The following is a 20075-nucleotide window of genomic DNA, read 5'->3' as shown; positions in this document are numbered from 1 at the left end:
TATTTCATGACTTTGTGAATACTCCTTAGTGTAATATATCAGATCTAGAGCATTTAGAACTAAAAAGAAGGTTTATGTTGAGTTTATGAGCATAAATCATTCTCAAGGCAAGATCATTTGCAAAGAGATCTAATTTATTAATATATTTATATCTATCATATACCAACTGCTTACTTACTGTATATATGGAGTTATAATTACTACACAAAGTATTAAGAATTTATATAGTTCATTTGACATTGGCATCTGGCACCTGTTGGCAACCTACCAGGTGTAAGGTTAGTTGGTTGTATGAACTGTTAGTAGATATATTTCTTATAATAGCTAAGTAAACAAGCGATGAAATAGTGATCTTGTGAATGCTCATGTTTTTAGATCAATCACATAATTTTTTCTACTCTTATTTATAGATAGCTTAAAGGGACAGTCTACACCAGAATTGTTATTGTTTTAAAAGATAGATAATCCCTTTATTACCCATTCCCCAGTTTTGCATAACCAACACAGTTATATTAATATACTTTTAACTTCTGTGATTATCTTGTATCTAAGCCTCTGCAAACTACCCCTTTATTTCAGTTCTTTTGACAGACTTGCAGTTTAGCCAATCAGTGCTGGCTTCCAGGTAACTTCACGTGCATGAGCACAGTGTTATCTATATGAAACACATGAACTAACACCCTCTAGTGGTGAAAAACTATTAAAATGCATTCTGAAAAGAGGTGGCCTTCAAGGTCTAAGAAATTAGCATATGAACCTCCTAGGTTAAGCTTTCAACTAAGAATACCAAGAGAACAAAGCAAAATTGGTGACAAAATTAAATTGGAAAATTGTTTAAAATTACACGCCCTATCTGAATAATGAAAGTTTATTTTGGACTATACTGTCCCTTTAAGTATGAATATTGTTTCCATTATAATCTTGATTTTTCATATACTAAAATTAATGCTAGAAGGAAAGACCTAATTAACTCACTACAATTAAGTCCAATCCTTATCCTAAGCATTTTCAAGAAAAACAAAATTTTAGCTTCATCGCCACACAGTTATGGTCTGCATAAAATGAGATTGGTGGGCTAGAGTTAGGAACCAAAGATTGCCCTGTGAGGTTTCCAAAACCTGTATGAAAATGCTACAAATTTGGGGTTGAATCCAGTCTTGTTAATTGTGTTTACCAGTTGTTTATCAGCTCCTGATACTCCTTTTAAAGCGCAATCATAATGTAAAAGATATCATAATTTTCAATTTTGGGAAAATAATGGATATCAGAAAAATCATCCATATGAAGCATGGACATCATTCATCTTTATGAAGATCCATCTTTGTAAAGGACGCATGAATCAAGCCATGTACAAGGATATCCTGGAAGAAAAATTGCTTCCTTCTGCTCTTACAATGTTCCCCAACTCTGAGAAATGTTTTTTTCAAGCAGGTTAATGCTCTATGCCACACAACCAGGTCAATCAAGGTATGGAGGGAGGATCACAAGATCATGACTCTGTCATGTCCAGCCCAATCTCCAGACCAGAACCCCATTCAAAACCTCTGGAATGTGATCAAGAGGAATATGGATGGTCATAAGCCATTAAACAAAGCTGAGCTGCTTGAATTGTTGCAACAGGAGTGGCATACAGTCACCCAACAGCAATGTGAAAGACTGGTGGATAGCAAGCCAAGACAAATGAAAGCTGATAATGAGGGTTATTTCACCAAATATTGATTCCTGAAATTCTTCCCAAGTTAAAACATTAGTATTGTGGTGTTTAAAAATGAATATAAATGTGTTTTATTTGCATTATTCAAGGTCTGTAAGCACTGCGTCTTTTTTTTTATTTTGACTATATATATATATATATATATATATAAATATATATATATATATATATATATATATATATATATATATATATATATATATATATATATAGAAGATAGGGAGAGGACAAGCGCACAAGAAGGCACTCCTAGTGAAGAGTGTTATACACAGTAAAGATATATAGAAGGTGGATAATTATACACTCACGTGGTTTAACCTCATCCAATATGAGGTATAGATAAGGCACAGTGTACAGATGATATCGGTCAGAGATCCGTCTGTCAAAAATTCCAGTTCTTATTGCCTCTGTCCTTGTCTCCTCGTAGAAGTGCAGCTCCACAACTGTCAGATGGCAGACTGTGAGCTCATAGATTGTGTTAGCCAATTAACTAAGGGCCATAGGTGTATGTAAAAAAAATATTTATTTATAAAAGGATGTGTTTATTTGTCCATAAAATCAAATCTGTGTGTATACACCAGTTATTCACATAAACTGACCCTTAGTAGGGTTAAAAGATAAACAAAGTATCCCTAGCCTTTGTAAAGGCTACGTAAATCAGAAGCTAGAACGAGACCTCCCTGCACCAACAGTTGATTAGCAGGTGTAGGTCCATTATTTTGCTTAGTGTAAGATGCTCAATAAACCAGGCGCGAGTGAACCAGCATGTAATGCACTATGTGTCGTGTCACAGCTGGTCACTATTTCGCTCCGGTATGGTTTTTAAAATAAGAACGTGTGGCGGGGCGGAGCCTTACGCATTTTGCAACACCATTGGTTGCTTCTTCAGAGGTAGGGGCCGCCCCCCTCCCTGTCTGATATATATAGCATAGTTGGTCTCAGCTCGTTAAATAGGATGATACCGTATGCCCCATCTTTGTATCTGGCACAAGCTCACTAATACTATTAGTGAATCGGACAGTAGTGGTTTGTACATTATGACCATAAGGCAATACTGGTTGGTAACAATCCTCACTATGGCTAGTATTTACACCCAAAAAAGAAACTAGTCTTTTAATAGAGTTTCTTAATATCTAAATCAGCACTAAATGTTCCTAAGGGCATTGCAATTCGTACCGACAAGCTTTTTCGGTGTGCTGAAAACATGTATGAGACTTAATCACTTGATAAATCTTAAAATTATTAGATTTGCCCAGAAGTGTAAATTAAAACAAGCGTCCCCGGGGTAAAAGACCCACTAGTAATACTGAGAGGGTATACAAATAGTTATAGGATAGAGTCCTCCACTAAGGGAACATCATCTTATTATTAGAGAGGCAAAAGGATCAGTCAGACTGGATAATGGATTATAAAAAGGCCGCTAGGTCTATATCCTTGTTTAAACCGTGAGGTTCTAGCGTGTTTAATGTATAGATCCAGTATGTTTCCCTTTTTCTAAGTTCTAACAGTCTGCTGCCCCCCTATTACTTGTCTGTACTTGTTCTACGGGTATGTCTTTAATGTAAAACTCATTTTTATTCTTGTTGTGTACTTTTGAAAAATGTTGAATAAGTGGGGTCTTTAATGACCCTGCCTCAATGTTTTTCATATATTCGAGGCACCTGATTTCCAGACCTCTTGTTGTGCGTCCTTTATACCTCAGGGGTTTCTTGCATGTACACTCCAACATGTACACTACATGATCTGATTTGCAGTTTAAAAGTTTTTCAATAGGAAATTCTTTCGATCCCCTCTCTGATGTCCACAAATTTGTTGTATTTTTTCATTTTATGAATATGATTACAGCAGACACAGTTCTTTCTCATGCATTTATAAAACCCCTTTAGATCTAGCACACTTCCTCTCTTCATATTTGTGCTGTTCTTTTTCTTTATGACACTTGGGGCTAGCGTGTTTTTCAAATTTTAGTTATTTTTAAAGATGACATCTGGTGTATCTCCAATAACCTACGTGAGAAAGGGTCTTTTTGCAGTACAGACCAGTGTCTTTTTAAGATATTTTTTATTTGCCAGTGGCTTTCATTAAAGGTAGTTACAAATTTCACCTTGCTTCTTTTATTTGATTTATGTTTGTTTTTATACTTTAAATTTATTTGTATTAGTTTGGGAGTCTGTATTGTGTACCAGGGTCTGTTGGTCTAGGGACTTAGCCATATCATAAGCTCTCTTTACCACTTTGTCTGGGTATTTTTTTTCCTTGAATTTATGTTGTAAGCTCTCAGCTTCTGTTTCAAAGTGAAGTTCAATTTTGATGGATTAGTGCCCGGTTTTTAATAATCCTATTAAAATCAAGGGCACTTTAATTCATCAAAATTGACATTTCACTCTTTTTCTTCAAAAACTTACCTTTTATAAAAAATATCTTAAAAAGACACTGGTCTGTACTACAAAAAGACCCTTTACTCAGGGAGGTTATTGGAGATACACCAGATGTCATCTTTAAAAAGAACCAAACACGCTAGCCCCCAGTGTCATAAAGAAAAAGAACAGCACAAATATGAAGAGAGGAAGTATGCTAGATCTAAAGGGGTTATGTAAATGCATGAGAAAGAACTGTGTCTGCTGTAATCATATTCATAAAATGAAAAAATACAACAAATTTGTGGACATCAGAGAGGGGATCAGGGGCAAAACTACAGGGGGTGCAGAGGTCGCAATTGCGACTGGGCCCCCAAGGGTGGGGGTCCTGCTTTAAAAAAAATCTTTTTTTTTTTTTTTTTTTTACAATAAAAAACGTTGACCTGCCACTGCCTGCACTGATATCATGTGAGTGTGACATGATGCTTCACTAGTGTCTCTGACTACAGGGGTTAGTCTTTCTGTTTTACCCATTGGTGTTTATTTGTGTGTGTGTGTGTATGTGTGTATGTATGTATGTATGTGAATGTGTGTGTATGTATGTGTGTGTGTATATGTATGTATGTGACTGTGTGTGTATGTGTGTGTGTATGTGTGTGTGTATGTGTGTATGTATGTATGTGACTGTGTGTGTGTGTGTATGTATGTATGTGACTGTGTGTGTATGTATGTGTGTATGTATGTATGTGACTGTGTGTGTGTGTATGTATGTGTGTATGTATGTATGTGACTGTGTGTGTATGTATGTGTGTGTATGTATGTATGTGACTGTGTGTGTATGTGTGTATGTATGTATGTGACTGTGTGTGTATGTATGTGTGTGTGTATGTATGTATGTATGTGACTGTGTATGTGTGTATGTATGTATGTGACTGTGTGTGTATGTATGTGTGTGTGTATGTGTGTATGTATGTATGTGACTGTGTGTGTGTGTGTATGTATGTATGTATGTATGTATGTGACTGTGTGTGTATATGTATGTGTGTGTGTGTGTATGTATGTGACTGTGTATGTATGACTGTGTGTGTGTATGTATGTGACTGTGTGTGTATTTATGCATGTATATGTGTATGTTTTGTGGAACCAGCAAATTACAGACCTTGTTACTACAGCATGGGGGGGGGGGGGCGGGGGGGTAAACAGTGTCAGTCTATACTGTCAGTCTATACAGTACCACTATATACAGTACGGGGGGCTGGACCATGTCACAGACTACTGTGGTCACTGTATAAAGTACTGGGGCGGGTAGGGTCAGGCCAGCCATCTCACTGGCAGATTACAGACTGTGTCACTGACTCACTATATACAGTACTGGTGGGTTAAACAGTGTCACTATATACAGTAATAGGGGGTCAGACCATCTCACAGACTGTGGGCATACATGTAATCTGATTCAAATTTTTTTTCTGTGTTTTAATTATATATATAAAAAAGATATATATCAAATTCACTTTTTTGTGGGGGGGTGGGGGGTGAGGGGGGGACCCTTCTTAGATTCTTGCACCTGGGCCCTGTGGTTTCTAGTTACGCCTCTGGAGGGGATTGAAAGATTTCCTATTGAAAAACTTTTACACTGCAAATCAGATCATGTAGTGTACATGCAAGAAATCCCTGAGGTCTATAGGACGCACAAAAATAGGTCTGAAAATCAGGTGCCTTGAACATTTGAAAAATGTTGAATAAGTGGGGTCTTTAATGACCCTGCCTCGATGTTTTTCATAAGTACACAATAAGAACAAAAATTAGTTTTATATTAAAGCCATAGAACAAGTACAGACAAGTAATAGGGGGGCAGCAGACTGTTAGAACTTAGAAAAAGGGAAACATACTGGATCTATATATTAAACACGCTAGAACCTCACGATTTAAACAAGGATATAGACCTAGCGGCCTTTTTATAATCCATTATCCAGTCTGACTGATCCTTTTGCCTCTCTAATAATAAGATGATGTTCCCTTAGTGGAGGACTCTATCCTATAACTATTTGTATACCCTCTCAGTATTACTAGTGGGTCTTTTACCCTGGGGACGCTTGTTTTAATTTACACTTCTGGGCAAATCTAATAATTGTAAGATTTATCAAGTGACTCAGAGTGCATTAGCCTTTGTTTGTAGGTACATATTACCATTGCTATATATACTTTTGGACTCTTATACAACGAGTTCAAGTAAAACAGAAGTTTGGGTTCAGAATGGAGATGCAAGTTACTTATTTTATGACAACACTGATTACTATCTTTGAAACAAGTGGTGGGACTGTTCACAAATGAACCTAGAATTTAAACAGTATATTCTACTATTACTAAGGGTTTGGGCGAGCTACTATTTTACATCTATCCCTCTATGGTAAATGTCTTGTACTGTATGATAAAAGATGTAAACCTCACTAGCAAATTTGAGGTATTTAATATTGGTTCATCTATGTGATACTATTGGCACCTTTTGTATACATGACTATATCACCTTATTTTGAATTCCCCAGTTTTGCATAACCAACACAGTTATAATTATACATGTTTTACCTCTGTAATTACCTTGTATCTAAGCCTCAGCAGACTGCCCCCTTATCACAGTTCTTTTGACAGACTTGCATTTTAGCCAATTAGAGTTGTCTCCATGGTAAATTCACGAGCATGAGCTCAATGTTATCTATATGAAACGCATGAACTAATGCCCTCTAGTGGTGAAAAACTATCAAAATGCATTTAGATTAGAGGCGGCCTTAAAGGTCTAAGAAATTAGCATAAGAACCTCCTAGGTTTAGCTTTTAACTAAGAATACCAAGAGAACAAAGCAAAATTGGTGATAAAAGTAAATTGGAAAGATGTTTAAAATTACATGCCCTATCTGAATCATAAAAGGATTTTTTGGACTTGACTGACCCGTTAACCTTCTATATCCATTTGTGTCTACTACGAGAATTGTTTAAACAACATGGAAATAGGGATTAAGTCTTATACGTTTTCAGCACACCGAAAAAGCTTGTCGGTACGAATTGCAATGCTTTTAGGAACATTTAGCGCTGATTTAGATATTAAGAAACTCTGTTAAAAAACTAATTCCTTTTTTGGGTGTAAATACTAGCCATAGTGAGGATTGTTACCAACCAGTATTGCCTAATGGTCATAATGTGCAAACCACTACTGTCGCATTCACTAATAGTATTAGTGGGCTATTGCCAGATACAAAGATGGGGCATACAGTATCATCCTATTTAACGAGCTTAGACCAACTACCCTATATATATCAGACAGGGAGGGGGCGGCCCCTACCTCTGATGAAGCAACCAATGGTGTTGCAAAATGCTGAAGCCTCCGCCCCCCCCCCCCCCCCCCGCCACACGTTCTTACTTTTAAACCCCACCGGAGCAAAATAGTGACCAGCTGTGACACGACACATAGTACATTACATGCTGGTTCACTTGCACCTGATTTATTGAGCATCTAACATGAAGCAAAATAATGGACCTACACCTGCTAATCTACAGTTGGTGCAGGGAGGTCTTGTTCTAGCTTCTGATTTACGTAGCCTTTACAAAGGCTAGGGATACTTTGTTTATCTTTTAACCCTACTAAGGGTCAGTTTTATATGAATAACTGGTGTATACACACAGATTTTATTTTATTGTATGGACAAATAAACACATCCTTTTATAAATAAATATATATTTTTTTTACATACACCTATGGCCCTTAGTTAATTGGCTAACACAATCTATGAGCTCACAGTCAACCTCTATATATCTTTACTGTGTAAAACACTCTTCACTAGGAGTGCCTTCTTGTGTGCTTGTCCTCTCCCTATCTTCCAGACACTCTTGGGGAGGAACTTCAATTTGAAGGGGATCTCTCCGCATCGGACACAGCAGCCGAGATTTGAGGCACACTGGAACTTTCATACGGACTGCAATAGACTTGCTTTTTGTGGACTACACACCCCCAATTCTGCGGGATTGATTTTATGCACATTGGTGTGTTTTTATAGAACACATATGGAGATATATATATAAAGTATACACACATACTGTAAATATATATCTGCTACGATCTACGTCTAACTTCATATCCCTGCAATACACCCCTGACTCAAACCTACACATCATATATATATATATATATATATATATATATATATATATATACACACACAATGTTTGCTCTGGGGTGGAAGCCGCAATTGAAGGAAGGCAAATTTTTAATTTCTGACATAAGAAGAGACGAGCAGCAGGCGGGGATCACTGGTCCGGCTTTCAAGAAGAAAAGGTAAGTATTTTAACAAAACTGGTGAAATGTAAACTTAGATGGATGAAAGTGCCCCTGTTTTTAATAGGATTTTTAAAAACCAGGCACACATTTGTCAAAGTTTACATTCACTTTAATGCGGCTGGGCTATCTGACCTCTAGATGTTAGCGCGTCTGAGACTTTCACTTGCATGCTGACTCTTTACTTTCAACTTGTTATATGAGCGCCAGAATAGAAACACCATTTATTTAACTTGAGCACTGTTTGCTTTCAATATTGCTAATATTTTTTGTGCTCCACTTGCTATCTAGGCTATAATGTAATGAACGTTTTAATTTCGAAATATCTAGGCTAGTTTCTCATATAATATGTGCAGTTGCTTAGAAAAGCAACTGCATTCTTACATTGTAACATAGTAAATGAGAATGAAAAAAGACAGCAGTCCATCGAGTTCAACCTATATAAATCTAATATACGTACTTACAAAAAGCTCCAGTTGAGCTTAAATTAATCCCATTAAAAGGTGACCCATTTAACACAAACATTCATATTCCTGAATTCTGCTTCTAGCCAGAAATGTATCTAAACCATTTTTAAATGTATCTAAGGTATTGGCATTTACTACCTCCTTGGTAATGAGTTCCACAATTTTTGCTCCTTTAGTGAAAAAGCGTTTACGTTGCAGAAGATTAAATCTCCTTTCCTTCAGCCTTAAATTGTGACCTCTTGTCACATACTATGTTCTTGGAATAAACAGATCTTCTGCCATCACTGTATATGGGCCTTGAATATATTTATATAAATTAATCATGTCACCACTCAAGCACCTTTTTTTCTAGAGAAAACAAACCCAGTTTGGCTAACCTCTCCTCATAGCTTAAATTCTCCATTCCCCTTCTTAATTTTGTGGCCCTTCTGTGAACTTATTCTAAATCTACAATGTCTTTTTTTCAGATCGGCCCCCGGAACTGCACTCCATACTCAAGGTGAGGTCTTACCAGAAATTTATATTGTGACCAAATTATGCTTTCCTTCCTTGCATCAATGCCACTTTTAATACATGCTAGTATATTTCCTCCTCTCTTTGGCTAAGTCTAGTCCCATTTGAATAATAGATTACCTGCTTAATTTTTCTTCCAAATGTAGAACCTTGCATTTTCCAGTATTAAATCTCATTTTCCATTTACCTGCCCATTCTGCTAATTTTTGCAGATCCCCTTGTAAAGCAAGTTTATCCTTCCCTGACCTAATGACCTTACAACAGACTCCTCCTTGGACAGAGGTGAAAATTGTTGAGAGAGGGCATCAGCCCTAACATTCTTACTACCAGGCAGGTAGGAGACCACATAATTAAACCAAGACAAAAATAGTGCCCATCTGGCCTGTCAGGGCGACAAAGTTTTGCTTCAGATAGATAAGTTAAATTCTTGTGGTCAGTAAGAATGAGCACTGGCACGCTAGTACCCTCGAGAAGATGCCTCCATTCCTTAAGTGCCAAAATTATGGCCAGTTATTCCCTGTCGCCAATTTCATAATTGCACTCCACTGGAGACAATTTCTGGAGAAGAAACCACACGGATGCAAGGAACCGTCAGACGTAGGACGTTGAGACAAGAGGGCACCTACTCCAGTCTCAGATGCATCAACCTCAAGAACGAAAGGCAGGACAGGGTTAGGATGAGCCAGAACTGGAGCGGCAGCAAAGGCAGTCTTAAGACTATCAAAGGCCTTAATGGCAGTAGGTGACCAATGGAGTGGATCATTCTCTTTACGGGTCATGTCTGTGATAGGTTTGACCAAGGAAGAAAAGTTTTTAATAAACTTTCTATAGTAATTGGCGAACCCCAAAAAACGTTGAATAGACCGAAGACCAACTGGGTGAGGCCACTGCAGAACTGCAGATAACTTGTCAGGATCCATGGAGAACCCTGCAATGGAGATAACATAACCTAGGAAGGTTACTTGAGTCTGATGGAACTCACATTTCTCGAATTTACAAAACAGGCCGTTCTCACGTAGGCCTCGATGATTGAAAGCTGGTTTTTAAAATGATATGATGTAAAGATGTTCGCACCGGAGTGCGAATATAATATCGGAATGAATGAAAGTGTTCGAAATTGATTGCGTGTATGTATTCGAAATGGGCGTTTTTTCGTCATTCGACATACGCTGCGAATGGTTTTTTTGGTTTGCGTAATGTTAAATACCCACTTCGTATGTGTAATTCTGAATTCGTAATTTTGTTAAAAAGGGTCTATTGATCAATTGTATTATCAACTTTGAACTTAGAAATTCAGATTTGTATATTATAAATATTAAATGTCCAAAACTCATGTATTATTTCAGACTTCAAAAGTTAAAAGTTTAATAAATATTCTTTCATATTTTAAAAATCGCCTCCTCCTCTTATTCTTTCTTTGAACTTTCCTTTTAATGTCTGCAACCCTTTTGCGACATTGAGCAACAGTCTTTATATGTGTGGCATTTAAATTAACCATTTCAGCAATATCTTCCCAGATTGCATCCCTTGTCTTTAAACTAGTGTCACGCCTCTGTGGTCCAAAAAGCATGTCATAGTTTGGCTCCAGAGCAGATACAAGGATTTCATTCTCCACAACTGTAAACCTCTCAGCAACCATTTTCAAATATCTCATCAACTGCCTCACAGAATAAAATATGATATCTATATAAATATACATGTAACCAGAGTAAAATGTAAAATACGCTGTGATTGGAGAATATTAAGGAAGTACTCATAAATATGCGTACATAAATGTATTGCAAGGTATTATGGTAACAGAAATAATATAACAATAAATATGATTGGTTAACAAATATTGCACATTGAACATTGTTTAAAACATATACGCAATTTCGTAATAAGACAAATGAGTGAAAATATCTAAATAAAGAGCGTAAAAATATTTATTGTACGATTTAAATAAAAAAGAATAACAAAATATAACCAGAACAGTAAAAGCAGAATTCATTGCGAAGGAGAGTTTCATTGCGAAGGAGAGGGCGTAAAATGGGCGTTCCATGGGCGTAACCTGAGTAAATCTCGCAAGTTTCACAGATATGTTACGATGATATAAAAACATACGCCATACGAATCGCACATTCAACTCACATACATATCTCGCCAGACATCCTTTGGCGAAATAACATGAATAACATTATTTACAATATTTATTTCATTTTAAAAATAATACGATATAACGTATTTAGACAATATACTATAACTGTAGTTTTACATTTTGAAATATGCAAACACAAACTGAAATAAAGTGATTCATTAAAATTACGAAGCGACGCAATGATATATGGAAACCCATTTCGAGGTTCGTGAAATGATATAAGGAGGCGAAGTCTATAGTTTACTATGGACAGCTTATCGCGTAACGTATTGTTTACAATGGACTGCCCACTTTATACGATCATTACGCAAGGCGTGAAATTTGCGAGAGTTGCGAGACAGAAATACACATTTCTCGCCGCAAATTACGAACTTTCAATCATCGAGGCCGTAGTCTCGGAAGAACCCGTGTAACATCAGACCGATGAGCCTCAAGTGTGGGTGAGTGTATGAGGATGTCGTCTAAGTACACCACAAGACACTGTTGCAACATATCTCGTAGGACATCATTAATAAATTCCTGAAAAACAGCAGGAGCATTACATAGGACAAAGGGCATTACACAATACTCATAATGCCCGCTCCTGGTGTTAAATGTTGTTTTCCATTCGTGACCCTCCTTAATCCTTGCGAGATTGTACGCTCCTCTCAAATCAAGTTTGGTAAAGACCGTAGCTCCCTTGAGGCGGTCAAAGATTTCCGTAATAAGTGGAATAGGGTAAGCATTCTTAATGGTAAGACGATTAAGACCCCTATAATCGATACATGGTCTTAACTTGCCACCCTTTTTTTTCACAAAGATGATCCCCGTGACAGAGCATCAGCAACATACTCCTCCATAGCACAATTCTCTGCAACAGACAGAGGGTAAACCCAACCCCGAGGAGGAATGGCTCCGGGTTGCAGGTCTATGGCACAATCGTAAGACCGGTGAGGAAGCAACGTATCGGCACGCACCTTGTCAAACACATCTAGGAACTCTCGGTACTCCTCTGGCAATTGAGAAACTGAAGAAGTGCACAAGACTTTAACTGGTTTCCGAAGACAAGTGGAAATGCATTGCGGGGACCACGACAAAATTTTGGACCTGCGCCAGTCGAGACTGGGATTGTGCTTTTGGAGCCAGGGATTACCCAGAACAACTGGAAAATGCGGAGAGTTTATCACCTGGAACTGGAAGGTTTCAAAATGGAGAGCCCCAACAGCCATGGACAACGGAGCAGTTTCATGAGTAACGAGTGCGGGCTGAAGGGGCCTGCCATCAATGGCCTCAATAGCAAGTGGAACGGACCGAGGCAAAACAGGAATGGAGTGCTTTGATACAAAAGCACTGTCAATGAAATAGCCCGCAGCACCGGAGTCAACAAGAGCCTGGGTGACTTTGGAGGAGTCCACCCAGGAAAGGACAACTGTGACCAAAGGTTTCTCCTTAAGCGGTTCCGGGGATGAGGATAAACCACCCAAGGTCTGCCCCCGACAGGACCTTAGGTGTGAGCGTTTCCCGGCCATGTAGGACAAGACTTCAAAAGGTGGCCCTGCAACCGCATCATCGGCTCAGCAGTACCTGGTGACTCGGGACCAAGAGGCATGGGTGGGAACGAACACGTAGGAGACAACGGAACAGGAGGCTTCTGGAAGCGCTCCTTGAAAGAGGGCCTCTCTCTGAGTCTGATGTCAATTGGGATCAAAAAAGACACCAATGCCTCGAGATCCTCTGGTAAATCTCTGGCAGCAACTTCGTCTTTAATCACATCAGAGAGCCCATGAAAGAAGGCGCAACAAGGGCTTCATTGTTCCAACCTACCTCTGCGGCAAGCGTACGGAACTCAATAGCATACTGAGCAACAGATCTTGTACCTTGCTGAATGGACATGAGTCGTTTAGCAGCAGAGGAGGAGCGAGCCGGAACATCAAATACCCTTAGAAAGGAGGCCACAAATTCAGGGTAATTTGAAATCACAGGTTTATTAGTCTCCCACAAGGGATTAGCCCAGGCAAGAGCTGTGTCAGAGAGTAACAAGATGAGAAATCCCACCTTAGCTCTGTCAGAGGGAAACGCCTGAGGTAACATCTCAAATTTAATGCCCACCTGGTTCAAAAACCCTCTCCACTGAATAGGATCGCCTCCATATCACTGAGGTAGAGGTATAGAACTGAACATGCTCCTGGTAGGCATAGGTGCAGCAGCGGAAACAGGAGCAGCCATAACTTGCGGGAAACTTTGGTCCAAATGTGCAGTGAGAGTCAGCAGGGTTTGCAGGGCTAGTGCAAACTGATCCAAGCAGTGATCCTGTACATCCATACTGGAAGTGATGGCAGGTAAAGGTGGATTATTAGCACCATCAGGATTCATGGCCTTTGCGTAATGTCAGGGTGCCAGGAATCAGACTGAGACAAGAAGTGCAAAAATAATCACACCTTTATTAATAGTAAAAAACAATAAAAAGTCAACAAGTCAAATAACAAGCCAGGAATCAAAACCAGAGCTGGTAGTCAGACGAGCCGAGTCAGGAGCCAAAGCGAATAGTCAGATGAGCCGGAATCAGGAACAAGGAAAACAGCAGAGTCAGGAACAAGCCAGGGATCAGGAACTAGGAAGGACGTCAGGCAGCCAGGTAATACACAGGAACTCTCACAAACAGGTCTGAGACAATGCAAAGGTAAAGCATACTGAACAGAGGCCCTTTAAATAATAAGTGATGACATCACAATTCTGAGACTGCATCCTGTCTCACATGGATTATGCACACCAGTCTGGCCATAAAAGGAAGTGCAGGAATTGAGCAGCATCCCCCACAATGCACCATAGTCAGGAAGAGAGGTGAGTAAAATGGCTGCCAGCAGCACAGGGAAAAAACCCTGACACAAACACCTTTGCAAAATCCAAGTATATCACATCAACTAATTCCCCTTTATCTATATTTTATTTACTTCTTTATAGAATCTAATTATATTTGTTTGAAATGATCTATTGCTCATAAAACCATGCTGATTTGAACTCATAGGGGCATATCTATCAAGTCCAGAATGGAGCTTGATGCCCCGTGTTTTTGGCGAGCCTGCAGGCTCGCCAGAAACAGCAGTTATGAAGCAGCGGTCACAAAGCTCTGAGCCGGCAGACAGACATTGCCGGAAATCAACCCGATCGAGTACGATTGGGTTGAGTGACACCCCCTGCTGGCGGCCCATTGGCCGCGAGTCTGCAGGGGGCGGCGTTGCACCAGCAGCTCTTGTGAGCTGCCGGTGCAATGCTGAATACGGCGAGCTAGGTCTGTCGGACCTGATCCGCACTGTCGGATCAGGTCCAACAGACCTTGATAAATAGAGGCCATAATCTTGTTTACACTAATATAATTATACATATAATCCTTTATAATCCCTTCAAGTATCTTTTCCAACTATTGGAAGTCAGAATAACTGGTTTATAACTTCCTGGATCAGCTTTACATCAGTCCTTGGGTACTATGCCTGAAGATTTCTGTAAAACCCTTGGCTGTATTCCATCTGGGCCTGAAGTTTTATTTACCTTAATATTATCTAGATTTTTCCTGATATCCTCTAAAGATAACCCAGTTAATGGTATGGGCTTGTATGTTCTACTTTGTTTCAAAGTATCTCCCATTAGTTCCTCTCTTGTGTATACTGAAGAAAATAACTGATTTAGTACCACAGATTTCACCCTGTCACTGTTAATCATGCTACCCTTCACACATTTTAATGTACCTATATTGTCATCCTTAGATTTTTTTTTTGCCATTTATGTACTTAAAAAAACTAAGGGTTTGACTTAGAATCCTTTGCAATTAATCTTCTATTTTCAATTTTGGCTAATTTAATTGCTTTTTTGCAAGCTTTGTTACATTCATTATATATTTGATAAGTTGAGTCTGTTCTATTTACTTTGAATAATTTAAATTCCCTACGTTTTATCCTGATTTCTCTTAACACATTTTTATTTAGCCACATTGGCTTGGATTAATTTATTTTACTTTTATAACCATGGGGTATGTGTTGATATGTATATTTATTTCACAAAGTTTTTAAATGTTATCCATTTATCTTCTGTATTTTTATTAAAGAATACTGTGTCCCAATTTATGTTATTTAATGATTTCCTTAAATCATTAAATTTTGCTCTCTTAAAATGAAAAGTCTTAGCTAAACCTTTGAGACACTGCATATGTTAAGTGATTTCAAATGTAACCATGTTATGATCACTGTTAACAAAATGTTCTTTGACTTCTGTGTTTGATATTAGGGGGCCGATTTATCATATATTTAATTTTCATTTGTTTCTGCTGCTACTTGGTGCATTTTTCTCCAAACTTTCTAATGTGACATTTTCTAAGTGTACCCTTCTGTCATCCCTTCCTTGAGATATTTTAGGTGTGACAAATTCACAGACTGATCTGAGTATTGGTTTACTTTAATTGGTATAAGAGACATTACTTTGTGATCATGTAAGATACATAATGAAATGTAACATGAATATTAAAAAACACATTTACATTATAATGAGTAAAAAAGGTTTCTAAAATAGTAAAAAAAAAGTCAAATTATACTTACCTCCCTTTTGTAAAAATCAATGTTCTTCACCTACAATGCAAATGTGTTAATATTATTATATGTCTGTTTCAGTTTAAAAGTCATATAGGTTACAGCATAGGAAACAATTTATATTAACTCTGTTATAATTGTTATTTTATAAGGTTATAATATTCAAAGAAAAAAATAGCTATTCCATTTTTAGCTATAACACAATGAATCTTCTTGTCCATTACATCCTTTATTCTTGGCTCCCTCATATTATAAATGGTGCTTTTTTATATAAATAGGTTTCCTCATATTATTATTATCATAATCAATTTTAACCTTTTAAAGTGACATGGAAGTAAAAGAGTTAAACTGTCCTGATGAGATACTGGTGGATAAGTCATTGCTGTATTTTGTTGCCACTTTAATTTTAGGATGGATATATATATATAGTAAAGAATTAATAAATGCACTTACATGATGGATTCTTCCTGTATAACAGTGCCCCCGTTCTGGTCCATGGTCCATAACATTTAAACAGCCAGGCTGTAATAGAGTTTAAAAATATTACTCCCAAGAGTTGCACATTATACTAAATACAAGTAAAGGGACAGTCTACTCCAGAATTTTTATTGTTCAAAAAGATAGATAATCCCTTTATCACCCATTCCCCAGTTTTGCATAACCAACACTGTTATATTAATACACTTTTTAGCTCTGTGATTACCTTGCATCTAAGCCTCTGCAGACTGCCCCCTTATCTCAGTTCTTTTGACAGACTTGCATTTTAGCCAATCAGTGCTGACTGTTAAATAACTCCACGAGAGTGAGCACAATGTTATATATATGACACACTTAAATTAGCAGTGTCTAACTGTCAAAAACTGTCAAAATGCACTGAGATAAGAGGCAGTTCAACGGCTTATAAATTAGCATATGAGCCTACCTAGGTTTAGCTTTGTGGATGGCACTCTCCTTCAGAAAAACAACTCTCCCAGTGATCTTGCCAAATTTAAAGGGAAACTCAAGTAAAAAACAGAATTTATGCTTACCTGATAAATTACTTTCTCTTGCGGTGTATCCAGTCCACGGATTCATCCTTTACTTGTGGGATATTCTCATTCCCTACAGGAAGTGGCAAAGAGAGCACACAGCAGAGCTGTCCATATAGCTCCTCCTCTAGCTCCACCCCCCAGTCATTCGACCAAAGGTTAGGAAGAAAAAGGAGAAACCATAGGGTGCAGTGGTGACTGTAGTTTAAATAAAAAATGTTTTACCTGACTTAAATGCCAGGGCAGGCCGTGGACTGGATACACTGCAAGAGAAAGTAATTTATCAGGTAAGCATAAATTCTGTTTTCTCTTGCAAGGTGTATCCAGTCCACGGATTCATCCTTTACTTGTGGGATACCAATACCAAAGCTTTAGGACATGGATGAAGGGAGGGAACAAGACAGGTACCTTAAACGGAAGGCACCACTGCTTGCAAAACCTTTCTCCCAAAAATAGCCTCCGAAGAAGCAAAAGTATTGAATTTGTAAAATTTGGCAAAAGTATGCAGTGAAGACCAAGTCGCTGCCTTACAAATCTGTTCAACAGAAGCCTCATTTTTGAAAGCCCATGTGGAAGCCACTGCTCTGGTAGAATGAGCAGTAATTCTTTCAGGAGGCTGCTGGCCAGCAGTCTCATAGGCCAAACGGATGATGCTTTTCAGCCAAAAGGAAAGAGAGTTAGCAGTCGGTTTCTGACCTCTCCTCTTACCAGAATATATAACAAACAAGGAAGATGTTTGTCTGAAATCCTTAGTTGCTTGTAAATAGAACTTTAAAGCACAAACTACATCAAGATTGTGTAAAAGATGTTCCTTCTTCGAAGATGGATTAGGACACAGAGAAGGAACAACTATTTCCTGGTTAATATTCTTGTTAGAAACAACTTTAGGAAGAAAACCAGGCTTGGTACGCAAAACTATCTTATCTGCGTGGAACACCAGGTAAGGTGAATCCCACTGTAAGGCAGATAATTCTGAAACTCTTCGAGCAGAAGAAATAGCTACCAAAAACCAAACTTTCCAAGATAACAACTTAATGTCTATGGAATGTAAAGGTTCAAACGGAACCCCTTGAAGAACTGAAAGAACTAGATTCAAACTCCATGGCGGAGCCACAGGTTTATAGACAGGCTTGATTCTAACTAAAGCCTGAGCAAACGCTTGAACGTCTGGAACTTCTGCCAGACGCTTGTGTAACAGGATAGACAAAGCAGATATTTGTCCTTTTAATGAACTAGCTGACAATCCTTTCTCCAATCCTTCTTGGAGAAAGGACAATATCCTGGGAATCCTAATCTTACTCCATGAGTAACCCTTGGACTCACACCAACAAAGATATTTCCGCCATATCTTATGGTAGATTTTCCTGGTGACAGGCTTTCTAGCCTGAATCAGAGTATCTATAACTGACTCAGAGAACCCACGCTTTGATAGAATTAAGCGTTCAATCTCCAAGCAGTCAGACGTAGAGAAACTAAATTTGGATGCTTGAACTGACCGTGTAATAGGAGATCCTGCCTCATTGGCAGTGTCCATGGTGGGACAGATGAGATGTCCACTAGGTCTGCATACCAAGTCCTGCGTGGCCACGCAGGTGCTATCAGAATCACTGAAGCCTTCTCCTGCTTGATTCTGGCGACCAGACGCGGGAGGAGAGGAAACGGTGGAAAAACATAAGCCAGATTGAAGGACCAAGGCGCTGCTAGAGCGTCTATCAATTCCGCCTTGGGATCCCGGGAACTGGACCCGTAGAGAGGAAGTTTGGCGTTCTGACGGGACGCCATCAGATCCAATTCTGGAGTGCCCCATAGCTGAGTCAGCTGAGCAAACACCTCCGGGTGGAGTTCCCACTCCCCTGGGTGAAAAGTCTGATGACATAGAAAATCCGCTTCCCAGTTGTCTACTCCTGGGATGTGAATTGCTGAGAGATGGCAGGAGTGGTCCTCCGCCCACCTGATTATTTTGGTTACTTCCGTCATCGCTGGGGAACTCTTTGTTCCCCCCTGATGATTGACGTAAGCTACAGTCGTGATGTTGTCCGACTGAAATCTGATGAATTTGGCCGCAGCTAGTTGAGGCCATGCCTGAAGAGCGTTGAATATCGCCCTCAGTTCCAGAATGTTTATCGGGAGAAGCGTTTCTTCCCGAGACCATAAGCCCTGAGCTTTCAGGGAGTCCCAGACCGCACCCCAGCCCAACAGACTGGCGTCGGTCGTTACAATGACCCACTCTGGCCTGCGGAAACATATTCCCTGAGACAGGTGGTCCTGAGACAACCACCAGAGAAGAGAATCTCTGGTCTCCTGGTCCAACTGAATTTGAGGAGACAAATCTGCATAATCCCCATTCCACTGTTTGAGCATGCATAGTTGCAGTGGTCTGAGGTGTATCCGAGCAAAAGGGACTATGTCCATTGCTGCTACCATTAATCCGATTGTCTCCATGCACTGAGCCACAGATGGCCGGGGAATGGAATGAAGAACTCGGCAAGTAGTTAAGAGTTTTAATTTTGTGACCTCCATCAGAAATATTTTCATTTCTACCGAGTCTATTAGAGTCCCTAGGAAGGGAACCCTTGTGAGAGGGGAAAGAACTCTTTTTGATGTTCACCTTCCACCCGTGAGACCTCAGAAAGGCCAATACAATCTCCGTGTGAGACTTGGCTCTTTGGAAAGACGGCGCCTGAATTAAAATGTCGTCTAGGTAAGGCGCCACTGCTATGCCCCGCGGTCTTAGCACCGCCAGAAGGGACCCTAGCACCTTTGTGAAAATTCTGGGAGCAGTGGCTAAGCCGAAAGGAAGAGCCACAAACTGGTAATGCTTGTCCAGAAAGGCGAACCTGAGAAACTGGTGATGATCTTTGTGGATAGGAATGTGTAGGTATGCATCCTTTAGATCCACGGTAGTCATATATTGACCTTCCTGGATCATTGGTAAGATTGTCCGAATGGTCTCCATTTTGAATGATGGGACTCTGAGGAA

The 20075-nt window shown here is 39.1% G+C and overlaps 1 protein-coding gene across 1 annotated transcript in view; it reads right to left on the bottom strand.

Moving 5' to 3' along the window:
• LOC128642128 (regulator of G-protein signaling 11-like) overlaps positions 1 to 20075 on the bottom strand; it is an 801065-nt gene that overhangs the window by 222574 nt on the left and 558416 nt on the right. Inside the window, exons 9-10 of the mRNA XM_053694807.1 lie at positions 16521 to 16589; positions 16077 to 16106 (exon numbers count right to left, since the gene is read on the bottom strand). Coding sequence (XP_053550782.1) covers positions 16077 to 16106; positions 16521 to 16589 — 99 coding nt within the window. The remainder of the gene's footprint in view (positions 1 to 16076; positions 16107 to 16520; positions 16590 to 20075) is intronic.

Source organism: Bombina bombina, chromosome 11 (genome assembly GCF_027579735.1).
Source record: "Bombina bombina isolate aBomBom1 chromosome 11, aBomBom1.pri, whole genome shotgun sequence".
NCBI lineage: Eukaryota > Metazoa > Chordata > Amphibia > Anura > Bombinatoridae > Bombina > Bombina bombina.
The sequence above is the reverse complement of the archived record's forward strand: the minus strand, read 5'-3'. Positions and strand labels throughout refer to the sequence as shown.